Source organism: Nomascus leucogenys, chromosome 6 (assembly GCF_006542625.1).
Source record: "Nomascus leucogenys isolate Asia chromosome 6, Asia_NLE_v1, whole genome shotgun sequence".
NCBI lineage: Eukaryota > Metazoa > Chordata > Mammalia > Primates > Hylobatidae > Nomascus > Nomascus leucogenys.
The window spans coordinates 110,492,921-110,507,285 of NC_044386.1; the positions used below are offsets into that span (position 1 = coordinate 110,492,921).

At 47.9% G+C, this 14,365-nt stretch overlaps 1 protein-coding gene across 2 annotated transcripts in view; it reads left to right on the plus strand.

Annotated features, from left to right (window-relative positions):
• Positions 1-10,537: 10,537 nt before the first annotated feature.
• Positions 10,538-14,365, plus strand: part of SLCO3A1 (solute carrier organic anion transporter family member 3A1) — a 326,271-nt gene continuing 322,443 nt past the window's right edge. The window contains exon 1 of one of the 2 annotated variants that reach the window (XM_030815054.1): positions 10,538-11,022. In XM_030815054.1, the coding sequence (XP_030670914.1) occupies positions 10,843-11,022 (180 nt within the window). In that variant the 5' untranslated portion in view covers positions 10,538-10,842. The remainder of the gene's footprint in view (positions 11,023-14,365) is intronic. The other variant, XM_030815055.1, reaches the window with a different exon arrangement.

A 14,365-nucleotide genomic window follows, 5' to 3' on the forward strand; every position in this document is an offset into this window, starting at 1 on the left:
TGTTTGTTTGAGATGGAGTCTTGCTCTGTCACTCAGGCTGGAGTGCAGTGGCACAATCTTGGTTCACTGAAACCTCTGCCTCCCGGGTTCGAATGATTCTCCTGCCTCAGCTTCCCAAGTAGCTGAGATTACAGGTGTGTGCCACCATGATCAACTAATTTTTTCTATTTTTGGTAGAGAGAGGTTTTCGCGATGTTGGCCAGGCTGATCCTGAACTCCTGAACTCAAGTGACCTGCCCACCTCGGCATTCCCAAAGTGCTAGGATTACAGGTGTGAGCCACTGTGCCTAGCCCAAATTCTATTTTTTAAAATCACACTTGAATGCATACATTCTCGAATCATCAAATTCATGAATGATATAACTTTTGACTCTTTACAAGATGAAGAATTTCGTACTCTTCTTTCCCACACACACTCCTTTTCCTCCATTCTTGCCAATGTCATTTAGAATTATGGACCTATTTATTACTTCTATCTCAAGAAAAATTTCCAACTGTACTTTATTTACAACTTTTTAAAACTTAATTTAGTATGTTTAGCTGGAGTTATCACAATTCTTTTGAACTCGTTTTTGCTATTGAGTTTTTGTCTTTAACATGTTGTTTCACTGGAACGTATCTTTAATGTTTTCAAGAAAAGTGCATGGGTGGTATCTTTTTTGAACCCTTGACTAGAATATCTAAGAATCTCTTTTTGTTTTCTTTGCAAATTAACATTTCAGCTTGAGTCATAAGCACTTTCTAGTACCATTTAGACTTTACTCATTTCTCATGTGGCATCTAGTCTTGTGCCGTACCCTTAATTCAGCCTATTCTCATTTTTATCATAAGTAACATTTGTTTTGTCTGGATGTTTGTAGAATATTTTAAAATCTTTTCCATTTGAACACATTTGCTAGATTATGTCTGTGTACATCTTTACTTTTGCCCGGAACATCGTGCAGTATTTTAAGTTGTACATTTTTTTTTCTAGCTCAACTTTTTCTTCCATTTTTCTCCATGTTAAAGCAACGTCATTTGTTCTGGTTATATTTCCCTTGGGTCCTTCTTATCCATAGAGTAACTATTTTTGATCGACCAAATTACCTATCCTTTCTTTCATCATTTTTTGTTTCTTTTCTCTGCATAGATAGAAAACTTCTCTACCTTGTTTTCCACATTATTTATTTGGCTTTTTGTGATTTCACTTCTGGTCTTCACTGCATCAGAATTGAATTTTGATTCCACAATTTTATTTTTAGTTTACCTGAATTCAATTCTTAACATGTCAGTTTCCTTTTCAATCTCAGAATCTCAGGTGTCACCTTTTTCATCAGTTTCATTCTTACTTCAGAAAGTACATACCGCCTAGTATTAAGAACACAAAAAATAGGATTAAATCTTTTTTCTGTTTTATGCAGTTAGCTTTTCCTTAAACAAGCATGCTTTTTCTCTGCCTTATTGGTCTAGCGAGTCTCCTGTTACATGTTACAGAATATTTTTCATAGACTCAATGTATCTTTATACCATCCCCCAACGCATATGCACTTACTCCCTCTCCAACATGGATATAGCTGTCCAAATTGTTTGTACTCTGGATCTGCCAGAATCTTCCTCTTAAATGTTTAACTGAAGAGCAAGCTATGGTGCCTAGCTAGCAATGTGTACTGTTACACTATGACATGAATTTCCCTTGCTTCCCTGTTTCTTTGTAAATAAAAGGTGAATTCATTACTAAATACTTTGAAACATTCCACAGTCTTTTTGTGGCCTGAAACAGTGCATGGGAAACTCTGATTCCAAGACACAGAGCTCTCAATGTATCTGGCAGATTGTATTTTCCAAAGGTAGCCACAGCAATATATACCTCACTCCTTGGTTCTTCTAACAAAGTGACATCGAACATCCTTCACCAAGAGGTGAAGTCTGTGTTCTCCTGTCTTGAGTCCAGATGGAACTTTGTAGCTGCTTCCATGAACAGGACGCAGGAGAACGCAGCAGAACTAACATGGCTGACTTCTGAGGCTGGCTCATAGAAGTCACATGGCCTCCTTTCTGAGGCAGGTACACTGGGAGCCGGGGGCATGCATGCATTAAGTCTGGCTGCCTTGAGGCTGTCATGCTGGAGAGATCAGGGTGAAAGCCCACAAACAGATGCCCAAAGAGGCCCAGCTATTCTGACCCGCAGCTGTTTGTCTTTGTAGACCAGGTGCCAGGTGCCAAATGAGATGATCCCAGCTGACAGTGGAGTCCAGCTCTCCCTCCTAAGCCCTGTCCTGACTGCAGATTTCTTGAGCAAAATACGTATTGTTTTAAACCACTAAGTTCTGTGGTGGGTTGTTACCCAGCAGTAGATAATTTTTTAAAAGTTTCCCGTCCTTATTCCCACTTATATTTATTTTACATCCCAGGGCATACTCTGCAACCACCTACCCCTTTCACCGAGGCCCATAGCGCCTTTCTGGGAGTTACAATTGCACAGATAGATTCAGCAAGGTGAGAATGCCATCCTCAGGCAGCCAGGAGGTGACTGTCAGGGTATTTGGTTGGGGAACCAGCTAGCATCCCCTCTGCAGAACCTTCCTCTCTTTTTCCTATGGGGGAAGTAGGCACTCCTCTTCCTTGGTCATTCCATCTGTCCTGTGTGAGGAGTAATTTCCCTGAGAAATAGTCAGGATCCTGGGTTTTCAGCCCTTTATGTCGTGTCAGCCTCTGCATTTTTGTTGGGTAAAGGAAGTTAGGAGGGAGAAATCCAGGCAACTATTATGATCCAGAAGCTCAGTATCTCAACTTTCATTCTGAGATTCAGATATGCTGCCAAAACAACAATCAGACACAAAATAAAACGGCAGGTTTCCTCTCCTCCACTCCCCCGTTCCCTGGCCGTGTCATCAGCCGTCTATGCTCCCTCCCTGCGGCACTCCACAGTGCGAGGATTCCCAGAGAATGAAAATAACCAGCGTCATCTTCAGAGCCAATTGTTCCTCTTAGTCCTTTTTTCTAAAGCCCCAAATACAATAAAAAAGGGGAATGAATATAAATACTAAAATACTGCTTAAAATCGTCTAACTCTAGGCTTCTTTTGATACCATTCTAAGCCAATTCTTCTCAAGTCATGATGTACACCTGTAGAGCTTGTTAAACTTTAAATTCTGATTCAGCACATCTGGGCTGAGAGTCTCCTCTCTCTCTCCCTCCCTCCCTCCCTCCCTCTCCCTTTCCCCACCTCCCCGTCTCTCTCTCTCCTCTTCCCTCCCTCTCTCTCTCCCTCCCTCCTCCCTCTCTCTCTCTCTCCCTCCCTCCCTCTCTCTCTCCCTCCCTCCCTCTCCTCCCTCCCTCCCTCTCTCTCCCTCCCTCCCTCCCTCTCTCTCCCTCCCTCCCTCCCTCTCTCTCCCTCCCTCCCTCCCTCCCATGTAATGCCTGTGCTGCTGCCCAGGGACCACACTTTGAGTAGCCAGGCTCTAGGCAATCCCTCTTGCTCTCACCTCCTGCTTGGGTAGGTGCAGTCTTATCACTACTGTCACTACCATGTCCTTTTTCTTCTTTCCTCCTAATGCTTGCGGGCTCTTCTTGCCATTTTCTCCTGTCCCATACCTGTTGGGCAGCTCCAGTGAGGAAGGGTTTCTTTTTCTTGTGTCCTCACTTGTTTGTTCTCTCCCTCATACTTACTGACCACTCTGGGCTTGACTCTTTTAGGAGGCAAAAATATAGAAATGAAAGACACCGACCAAAGGCTAATGAGGGAGAAGCACAGTGAGAGCTCTCCACAATGGGATCCATGCTAGGTTGTGCAGAGGCTGGCTCAGGTGGAGAGGGGAAGCAGGTGGGAGGGAGTCAGGAGGCAGTTAGTGAGAGAGTATTCTCTGAGGACTTCCTGGAGGCAGTGACACTAGCTGGATCTTAAGATACTAGTAGGTGTAAGCCTGCTGAAGGAAGGACATTCCAAGCAGAAGGAACAGCCTGTGCAAGTGTTTACAGGAGGAGACCACATGGTGAGCTCAAGGAACTGTAATAAAGCACAGAAGGAGTATGAGGTGTGTGAAGGGCTGGGAGATGGTTACAGTTATATATTAGTCTGCTCTGGCTGCCATAACAAAATACTACAGACTGGGAGGCTTAAACAACAGAAATGTGTTCTCTCATCATTCTCAAGACTAGAAGACCAAGATCAAGGTGTTGGCAGGTTTGGTTTCTTCTGAGGCCTCTCTCCTTTGCTTGCAGATAATTGCCTTCCACCTGTGTCCTTTTGTGGTCATCTCTTATGTATATCTGTGTCCTGATCTCCAATAAGGATACAGTCCTGTTGGATTGGAGCCATATGAGCTTGTTTCACCTTGGTTACCTCTTTAAAGGCCCTGTCTCCAAATATAGTCACATTCTGAGGTGGTGGGGGTTGAGTTTGAAACATATGAATGTTGGGGGAGATACAGTTCCGCCCATAACAGGTCATCAAAGGTTGGACAGACTTCTCGTTTTGTTTGTTCACTCCTCAACCCTCCTACTTGCTGTAGTATGGGAGAGGAGTATGCCTGGAGGAATGGCAAGGAGGCAGCGTAAGGAAGCTAGGGTGCAGGACACAAATGTATCCTGAGCAGAGGTTTTTTTATCTTTCTCCCAAGGGTATATGAAGTCTCTATAAGCCATGCTCTTAATTTAGGTTTTCTTCTCTCTAGTGGCATTCTACACCCTGGAGATTTTTTTTCCATGACCTCCTTGTATGTTCTCAAGAAACTCTTCTTTCTCTTTGATCAGTCCAAGGGTTAATGCACTGACTGCACCATGCCCACTTGAGGTACACAGGCCTGGCACCCACTACCCCTCAGGAGGGCAGACAGCTGTGACCACTTTCTGCTGAGCTTGGAACGCACGATACTCTTGACATATAATCACTATCCCTCATGCTTCCTTTGTGGAAATGCTGTTGGGCCTTCAGCTGGTTTCCAGTGCTGGCTCATGTCATTTGCCTACCATAGCAGTACCCACTCTCCAAATATCAAGGTTTGTGTGCATTTTTCAGAGACCAGGAGCAGAGCTGGGAAAGCCCTCCTCCAAGAGAGAGGACGAAAGACGTTGTTTTCGGGAAAGGGGCTTGTGGGGACAATTTTTGCTGCAAGAAGGGTGTGTGTGTAGTTGCACAGAGGATGGAGAGGAGGGTCCCTGGGGAGAATGCCTGGAAGGAACTTTTCTATAAACACTGACACCTTCTGGGTCTCTTCTGTCCTAATCAGAGGTATTAAGCTTCTTGGCACGAGGCCTGGTGGGCACTGAGGAGAACAAATGATCCTTTATTTTTATTATTGTTGTTATTATTATTTTGAGATGGAGTCTCGCTCTGTCGCCCAGGCTGGAGTGCAATGGCAGGATTTCGGCTCACCGCAACCTCTGCCTCCTGGGTTCAAGCGATTCTCCTGCCTTAGCCTCCTGAGTAGCTGGGATTACAGGTGCTCACCACCACGCCCGGCTAATTTTTGTATTTTTTAGTAGAGACCGGTTTTTGCCATGTTGGCCAGGCTGGTACTGAACTCCTGACCTCAGGTGATCCAACTGCCTTGGCCTCCCAAAGTGCTGGGATTACAGGTGTGAGCCACTGCACCTGGCGGATCCTTTATTTTTAAAGTAAAACACTTCTTATACCCTTAAGAAGCTAACAGTCTATGTGGATAAACAAATTCTATTTATATGCATATAAACAGAAGTAGCAAATGATGATCTCCCCAAATGTACTAATATTGGGAAATGTTTATTATCTCTATTCCTTCTCCTTTACCTCAAAACTCATTTTCCGTAAATATAACAGATCCCTAAAACCCTGGTTTTCTCATATCAATTCTATTTCCAGTAATGTTCTTCTTTCTTTCTTCTGTTTCTCCACTTGAATTCACCATTTTTTAGAATTGTATCTACATTGATGTTTATCCTTTTCACTTCTTTGCTGAGCTTTAGGGCACATTCAAATTAAGAGATATAATTTACAACATGAAACTATGAATATAGTAAGTAGCAAACGGAGGCTATTTGGTAGAAAGGCATATGGACCAGGCTAATTGGAAAATGGGGGTGGGAAGAGAAAAGCTCTGAGAAAAAGAAAATAAGCTTCAACTCAGCCCAAATATTAGTTTCAAGCCAAAGAAGTTGGCCTAGCCCCAATTCTATCCTTGGTTGGACACAACATATGATTGGTGCATTTTCAGAAAAAAAAAAAATTCACGGGGTGAGAATCTAAGCATCTATTTTCCATCCCAGTGACAATCAGAAATCATTCTTTGCATTTATTTTTCAACTTTGTATTTGCCTGTGAACAAAATTGAAGCTGGCAAAAGATGCTTCACGTGAATTACTTGAACAACAATTTCTCATTGTGTTGAATTACATTGAGGCTGCTTGCTGGGAAATCTTCCATAGCCCAGTAACAGAGGAAGATATTGTCGTTTTTTCACGACCATATAGTTAACCCACTTCTCTCCTACCAAAATGAACAGAGGTCCTCTCTAAAATGAGGGAGAAAAGCTCTTCAAATCCTGATGACTAAGCATTTACCTATAGCTTATTAATGTCTTACGAACTAAAAGCCAGTTTATCTTCCCATGTCACCCCACTTTCTTTTTTGCTTCCCTACATCAGATTTTAAGATTACTTGGCTTCTCAATGTTTAGAATACCTCTAGTAGCCAACAAAGTAAGGAATCACGGAACCACAGCCTTAGCTAGCAATAGTTTCATCTTGAAAAGTCATCTAGTCCAGAAAGTAGTTGAGCGGCTAAAATAATCATAAAGGTTCTAGAGTCATTCATAATACTGACCTGTTCCTAAATTCACCATCCACCACTAGAGGGAGAGATGAATGAAAAAGGCCCTAGCATGGAAGTGGTGGTTACAGCATTTCTCCAAGGCAACATTTAAGGAAGCCCAGTTGAGGCCTTTAATGGGGTTTAAGTTGTCGGCTTTGCTGCTCACATGAGTGTCAACTGTCTATTTCAGAGGCTCGTTGGAGGGGGCACTGCAGTTCATGGAAGGGCTAAACACCCTCTACCTTCTACTCTTCCTCCTCGGTGCTCCTGTGTCGGGAGTTGGTTCCTACTGGTGAGTTCGTGGTCTCACTGACTTCAAGAATGAAGCTGTGAACCTTCACGGTGAGTGTTACAGCTCTTAAAGGTGGCACGGACCCAAAGAGTGAGCAGCAGCAAGATTTATTGTGAAGAGCGAAAGAACAAAGCTCCACAGCTTGGGGCGGGGGGCAGCTTTTGTTCCCTTATTTGTCCCCACTCATGTCCTGCTGATTGGTCCATTTTTCAGAGTGCTGATTGGTCCATTTTACAAACCTCTAGCTAGCTACAGAGCACCGATTGGTGCATTTTTACAGAGCACTGATTGGCACATTTTACAAACCTCTAGCTAGCTACAGAGTGCTGATTGGTGCATTTTACAATCCTCTTGTAAGACAGAAAAGTTCCCCAAGTCCCCATCCGACCTAGGAAGTCCAGCTGGCTTCAGCTCTCACTCCCACCAATTTGGGGTGGCAAATGTAGACTCAATTCCTGCCACTTGCTGGTGGTGAGCTCCCCAAACCCACCTGCTGTTGTTTCTTTTGAGAAAAAAAGGGGTTAATAAGACCAGCTCTCCCTGTTGTAAGCTTCAGCTGAGATACAGGACATAGAAGTACTTCATAAGCATTAATGTGCTGTACAGATACAATGATGTTTACTATTTTTCTGCTGCTTCCTCTGTCTGCATACGGGGCTAGGGGAATGCCCAGCAGAAGCACCTGGTGCTCATAAACGCACCTTATCATCCCTGGAGCCCTGATCTACAAGTAAATAAAGGATGAGCAAAGAAGGAAGGGAGTTGAACTTGTTAAATTCCTTCTTTCTGACTGTTGTGAGGCTGCAGCCTAATTTCCCTGAGGCTGACTTTGATGATTCTTAAGGCTTCAGGCACAGGATTACTTTCATGGCTGCTTACCATTAATTATAGGAAGAATCCACAACCCTAATCCGAAATCCTTTATCTGGCAGCAAAAGTGTGTGATTTCTCTAAAGACAGCTAATTTTTTAATCTAAAATAAATGGTTAAGCTGAAAAAAGCCTGTGCCCTTCTCAGTCTGTACATGAGGCATTGTGGTATAGAACAAAAAGGGCTGGTCGGGCATGGTGGCTCATGCCTGTAATCCTAGCACTTTGGGAGGCTGAGGCAGGTGGATCACCTGAGGTCAGAGTTCAAGACCAGCCTGAACAACATTAAGAAACCCTGTCTCTACTAAAAATACAAAATTAGCCAGGCGTGGTGGCACATGTCTCTAATTCCAGCTACTTCAGAGGCTGAGGCAGGAGAATCGCTGAAACCCAGGAGGCGGAGGTTGCCATGGGCCGAGATTGCACCACTGCACTCCAGCCTGGGCAACAAGAGTGAAACTCCATCTCAAACAAACAAACAAACAAACAAGAACAAAAAGGGCTGGACATGGATGCAAGTTTTGTCCCTTTCTAGCTTTATAAAAGAGGAACAACATAAGTCCCAGCCTCTCCATGAGATGAACCACACTGGGTGATAAATGAGATAATATGTATGTAGTTATAAAGAACCTGGGCTATAATGGCAGACACCCTGGTTTTCCAAGACTTGCCCTGCCATTTACTAGACAAGTGACATTGGTCAGGTTAACCTTTCTAGGCCTCAGTTGTCTCATCTGTAAAACAAGCCTAATAATAGTATCTGGTTTAGAGGACTGTTGTGAGGATTACATTGTAAATGCGGGTGAAGCACTGAGAATGGTGTCTGGCCATAATAAGCACACAGTAAGCATTAGCTCTTGTTATTACAAAGAATGTAAATAAGAGTTGAAGACTATAACGCACTCTGCACATTTCATTAGCAATGGGGTCACCATTCATAGACAAGTAAAGTCTCAGCTCAGCTTTGTAGCTTATCGTCAGAGGCAGAGAACAGAGCTAGCTTGTCAAGGGTCTTCTCAGGAGGAAGTGGGGAGGTACCCCAGGATGCAAAGTGACGGGGAGGGAAAGAGGGGGACATAAACATCCTGCAGAAAAGTTGGCTCTGAGTGATGGGAGGGTGTGGGGAAGAAAGGAGGGGACAGTAAGGATTCTCATTACAGGACTGGCCGGGAATGGTGTGGCCAGTGATTCAGGAAATAGGGAAAATGGGAAGAGACTTCAAGTGTGGGGGAAGCCAATTCAGATAGGAGGTGGCCTAGACAAGGTGGGGGCATCTCAAAGCGACACCAAGCCTGGGTGAGATCATGTCTGGAGCCACAGAAGGATGAAGCAGTTTATATTTAAATGCCATAGCAAAACAACACCCCCACCATTACACTCTCTATTCTCATTCAAGTTCTTCGGGAGAAAGGAAAAATATGGTAGGGTTCATTGCTATTGAGTTTTGAAGTTGAGCCTGCATTTGGACACAGGAGCCTGGGAGAGTGGGTCATTTTCTTTGACACAATTACTAAGGAAAGCGTTTTAAATGATTCCTTGAGTCCCCCAATGGCCCAGGTGGAAGGTGCTGTTTCCTGGCACCTGTCCAGTCCTCCGGGCTTTTCTCTCAGCTTCCAAACGCTGCAGTTGAGAAATAGCAGATCCTATTGGTAGTGCCCTGCGGCCCACACTCCTTGGTAACGGTGAGAGTGGGGAGTAATTAGGAGCGGTTGACATGGGCCAGGCATTCAGGTCAAGGCCGAGGATGGTGGCCAGGGCCACAGAGCCAGGGGAGGGGTGGGGACCCAGCAGGCCTGTGGCTGGCCGCTTCCTGGGCGCTCCAGCCGCGGGGCCCTGGGCGGATGAAGGGCCGGACAAGGCCCTCTGCTGGGGCCGCGGCGATCTTGCAGCGCCTGGACACCGAGGCTTGGGCACTAACAGTCCGTGGGGCTCCCGACGTATTCCTCTAACTTCCCCTTTCTCTCCTTTCGGTCTGGGGCCTTTTCAACACCCCCTGTGGCCGGGGAGAGCTGGGGCAGAAACCGGCAGGCGGCAGAAGCCTCAAGCAGCTCTGACCTCTGGCACCTCCCCAAGCCCCAGAGCACAACATCTGTCCCCAGAAATCCCCGGGCGGAGAAGAGCGCGCGCCAAGCCCTTCCTGGGTATTCAGTATTCTCCCTTCCTGGGAACAGCCTGCCCTCTGAGGCCTGGGCACCCGGGTTCCCGAGCGCCGGGTCCCAGCCCCGCGGGGGCGCCTCCGCACCCCATCTCTGCGCCCGGCGCAGAGCCGCCAGTCTCCGCCGCGGGGCCCCGTGCCCCGCAGCGCCACCTAGGGGCCGGGCGCCGCCTCCCTCCCTCAGGGGCACCCCCCTTACTCCGCAAGGACTCCGGGTCTCCCCAGTTCTCCCGGCAGCCGGACCCTCCCAACCTCGGCCGCCGGGCCGCCCTCCGCATCCCAAGCCCGCCTCCCGTGCCTCCCCGGGGGCGCACCGGCAGCGAGGAGCGGCGCGGCGAGGGCGCGCAGCGGCGGCCCAGGCCCAGGCCTTGGGGCTGGGGCTGAGGGGGTGAGAGCAGGCGCGGCCGGCGGGCAAGGGGAACCGGGCGATGGCAGCGGCGGGCGGCCGCGGGAGGCGAGGCAGCGGCGGCGGCGGGCGGCGCGAGGAGCCCCTGTGATTGGCACAGCCGGAGCCGGAGGAGGAGGCCAGGGGAGGGCGGAGGCGGGGGAGGAGGAGGAGGAAGGGGCTAGCGCGGCGGCGGCGGCGAGGAGCTGTGCCTTCCACCTCTCCAGCCCCGGCAGGACGGGGGCGGCCGCCGCGAGCCCGGGGCGGGGACAGCACGCAGCCTCGAGGCGCGCACCCCAGCCCGGCAGTGGCCCCGACACCCGGGGCGAGCGGGAAAGCGGCAGCGGCGGCGGCGGCGGCGGCGGCGGGGGAAGGATGCAGGGGAAGAAGCCGGGCGGTTCGTCGGGCGGCGGCCGGAGCGGCGAGCTGCAGGGGGACGAGGCGCAGAGGAACAAGAAAAAGAAAAAGAAGGTGTCCTGCTTTTCCAACATCAAGATCTTCCTGGTGTCCGAGTGCGCCCTGATGCTGGCGCAGGGCACGGTGGGCGCCTACCTGGTGAGTCCCCGAGCCAACTCCGCCGCGGGCCCCTTCCCCAGCCCGGCTCCCGAGCGGCCGCCTGGCACGAGGAGGGGGCCGCCCGGCGCTGGGGGCAGGCGGGCATGACCTCGGCCCGGCGTGGAGGTTGGCGAGTGGTGCAGAGGCGGCCGCCGGGGGAGCTGCCGGCCGGGGCTGCCAGGGAGCGGGTAGCGGGCGGGACCGTTGATGCCGGTAGCAGCTCGCGCGCGCCCGGCTGAGGCAGGGGGTGCCGGGGGAGGAGAGGCGGCGGGCAGGTGGGCGTGAAACTATTCCTCTCCCCCCATAAGAGCGGAGCGAGACGGTGAGTTCAGGGTTCTCCTTGGAGAGGAAAGCATCGGGGTTTTCAGGTGACCTGCACATGGGAAGAAAGACCAGTTAGCATCCTGCGTCCTCTACTCTCCATTGCATCCTCCTCGAGAACAAATCTATCATGCATCATTTTCTCCCGGCGCTTTCTACATCCGCCAATTACAGGGGGATATGACAGCTTAGAGTAAAATGCGCCCTAGTGTGGCCCTGACCTGAGCCGGGGCTGCAGGGGGAATATTCCCACCCGGTATCCCTATAGCCCTCTTTCAGTGTCTGGGATAAAGTTACGGTACCTAGAGAGCAGCTGCGAGTTTGTGTAGTTCCTGCTATCCACTCTTAGTGCTAAATTCCCCATCGTGGTCTGTCGCCCACAGAAGGTTGCACCATTTTCCACAATGAATATGTATTTTATTTGCCTCCAGAAAGGGGATGTTAATGCTCAGAGGGCCCATGGGTGCATAACATTTCAGAGGAAACAGCTTGTAATGACTCAGCACTGTCAGGTACCTACTTTGTCGCTTTCGCCTCCCCTGCTCAGGTGGTCGCAACTTGAGTTCCAGAGAGCGTGCTTCCACACCTAAGTACAGTCCTGTCTAAACGGAAAAATTTTTTTTAGAGTTTATAGTGTTAAATCATTACTTGGCTGTTGACCCGCAACTGGAATCAAATGTCATAGACTTTGAGTATTCCTGAGCAAGTTTGATGGAGATAGAATTGGACAAGATTTTGGCCATTGAATAACCACATCCAGAGATAGAACCATGCGTATCCTGATGCTATGATTAATCCCTCATTCCTGGCCTTGGGGTAAAGTTAATGAGGGCCAGACGCTGGGGGCTGTATACCATTCATAAACTATCTCTTAAGGCTCAGAGCTCACTGTTAGAGGGAAATACAAGCAGTGTTTGGTCTCCGGTGTTGAGTAAGTTAGGTGGTTGTGAGAGAGAGGGTCTTCAAACAGCTCTGTTCCTGGGGTGACAGAATTTCAGGGCTTTTGAAAATCGAATACATTTCTGTTGCTCCTTCTGAGACGAAAAGCGTTTACGTCCCCGTCTCTGTGTTGTGCATTCCTAACTTGTAGACTGCAAGTGAACCCTGTAGTCAAAAGCTTATCTTGTTTTCTGTTCTATAAAATACACTTATTGTGTCTATAGTTACGATATGCAGTTGCAGACAGTACCTATTGGCCCTTGGAATTTGAGGGATAGGGGATAATTGTGTTTTGGGAGTCAGTTTATCAGCACTTCCTTAGGGGAAATTTGACTTAAAATATTTAAATAAGTACATGTATTACAGAGATGCAAATTCACATTAATAAAATATATGTGGGTCTGTACTGTGACATATGCAAAGTACATAATACCTAACAGGGTCTATGTTTAGAAGGAGGTAATTAGTATATCAACAGCTGCCTCCAGTTTAACGGTTTGTTTGCCTCAAACCAATTTTGCTCAGTGGAGTGCATTATTCATGTGTGGCAAACACCAACAGAACTTTTCACCCCAGGAATGATAAAAGCGTGGGCTTACTATTTTTCGGTTGCAGTGATCTAAGGATTTGACAAAGAAATGAAGCCGGGCTGCAACTAGATGAATGGCCTAGCTCCTTTAGAAAGTTAAGAAGCCGAGTACTCCTGGAATGGTGGACTTCTGGAGGAAGGGCTGGCCGCAGGAGATAGGAGGTTGACTTTAATCCCAGAACGGGGGAATGGCAGGCAGAGGAGGAATTCGGTCCACCTGGTGGCGGCGTCCTGGCACTTCTAGCCTTAGCTGATGGAAAGCCTGGTTGAGTGGGGTAGGGTAACAGGAGTCAACAGGTGACTTGCAGAAAGCAGCTGGAGGCCCAGGAGAGGACAGGCCTAGGAAGTTGAATTCATTTTGATTACTAGGAGTGGAGGCATAAGGCTCTAAGGGCTCTGCTTTGCCCGGCTGCCCTCGTCTTTGCCTTGCCATCAGAGCCTCATGAAAATAAATAGTTGGCTTGTCAGGGTTGACTGACTCAGCTTGCTATGGGCTTTGCTCTTCTGGGCCACTTCAGAGTTTTCTCTTCATCTGTTATTTGGGAGATGGGGAAAAAAAGTTTGCTCCTTCAGCCATGTGAGACTTCTCTGTGGATAATTGGAGAATGAAATATTGCAGCTGTTTGCAGGAAAGGCTGATTTCTTCCTTTTAATTCATAATGGCTTTCTTAGGAAACCTGAGACCTTGTGTCTGTAGGGGACCACAGGGCAGGGTCCACATGCCAAGTGTGCATTATATATGATCCTCAGGTTGGCAATCAGCCTGCCCCTCTAATGAGGCGTTTCCAGATACTTGAGGAAGGTCTTGCCTTGGGACAGTGCCAGCAATGCTCCCTCTCACAGAAAGGAGGGTGGTTACGAATTCTGTGCCAACAACATTATTTCCTATTAGATTCCCAGAGTCCACCTTCTTATTTCATCTCCCCAGGTGCCTTAAAATTTTGCAGTTTCATTTCCTTACTTTTTTTCTGAAAAGACAAATTTCTCAGTGTCCTGAATGACACGAGTGTAGGCTTCCCAACTGCACAACTGAAGCAGAAGGTTGCCTGTGATTTAAGAAGCAACTTTGAGAAGGAGGACTCGTGTGTGTGTGTGTGTGTGTGTCTGTGTGTATGTGTGAGAGAGAGAGAATGTGTGTGTGTCTCTGTGTGTGTGTGTATGTGAGAGAGAAAATGTGTGTGTCTCTGTATGTGTGTGTATGTGAGAGAGAGAGAAAATGTGTCTGTCTCTGTGTGTGTGTCTGTGTGTGCGTGTGTGTGTATGTGAGAGAGAGAGAGAAAATGTGTGTGTCTGTGTGTGTGTGTGTCTGTGTGTGTGTGTATGTATGCATGTGTTAGTTTTCCACCAAGAACCTGCCCAGGGAGGAGACTCAAGGGAAAAGTGTATTGTATATAAGAAGGCCATCAATTGTTAGGCTAGGCTGGGGGCCTGCAACTTTTGCCTTGGTGTCGGGGGGTACAGAAAGACACTGATCCTGAAAGCCAGACTCAGTGA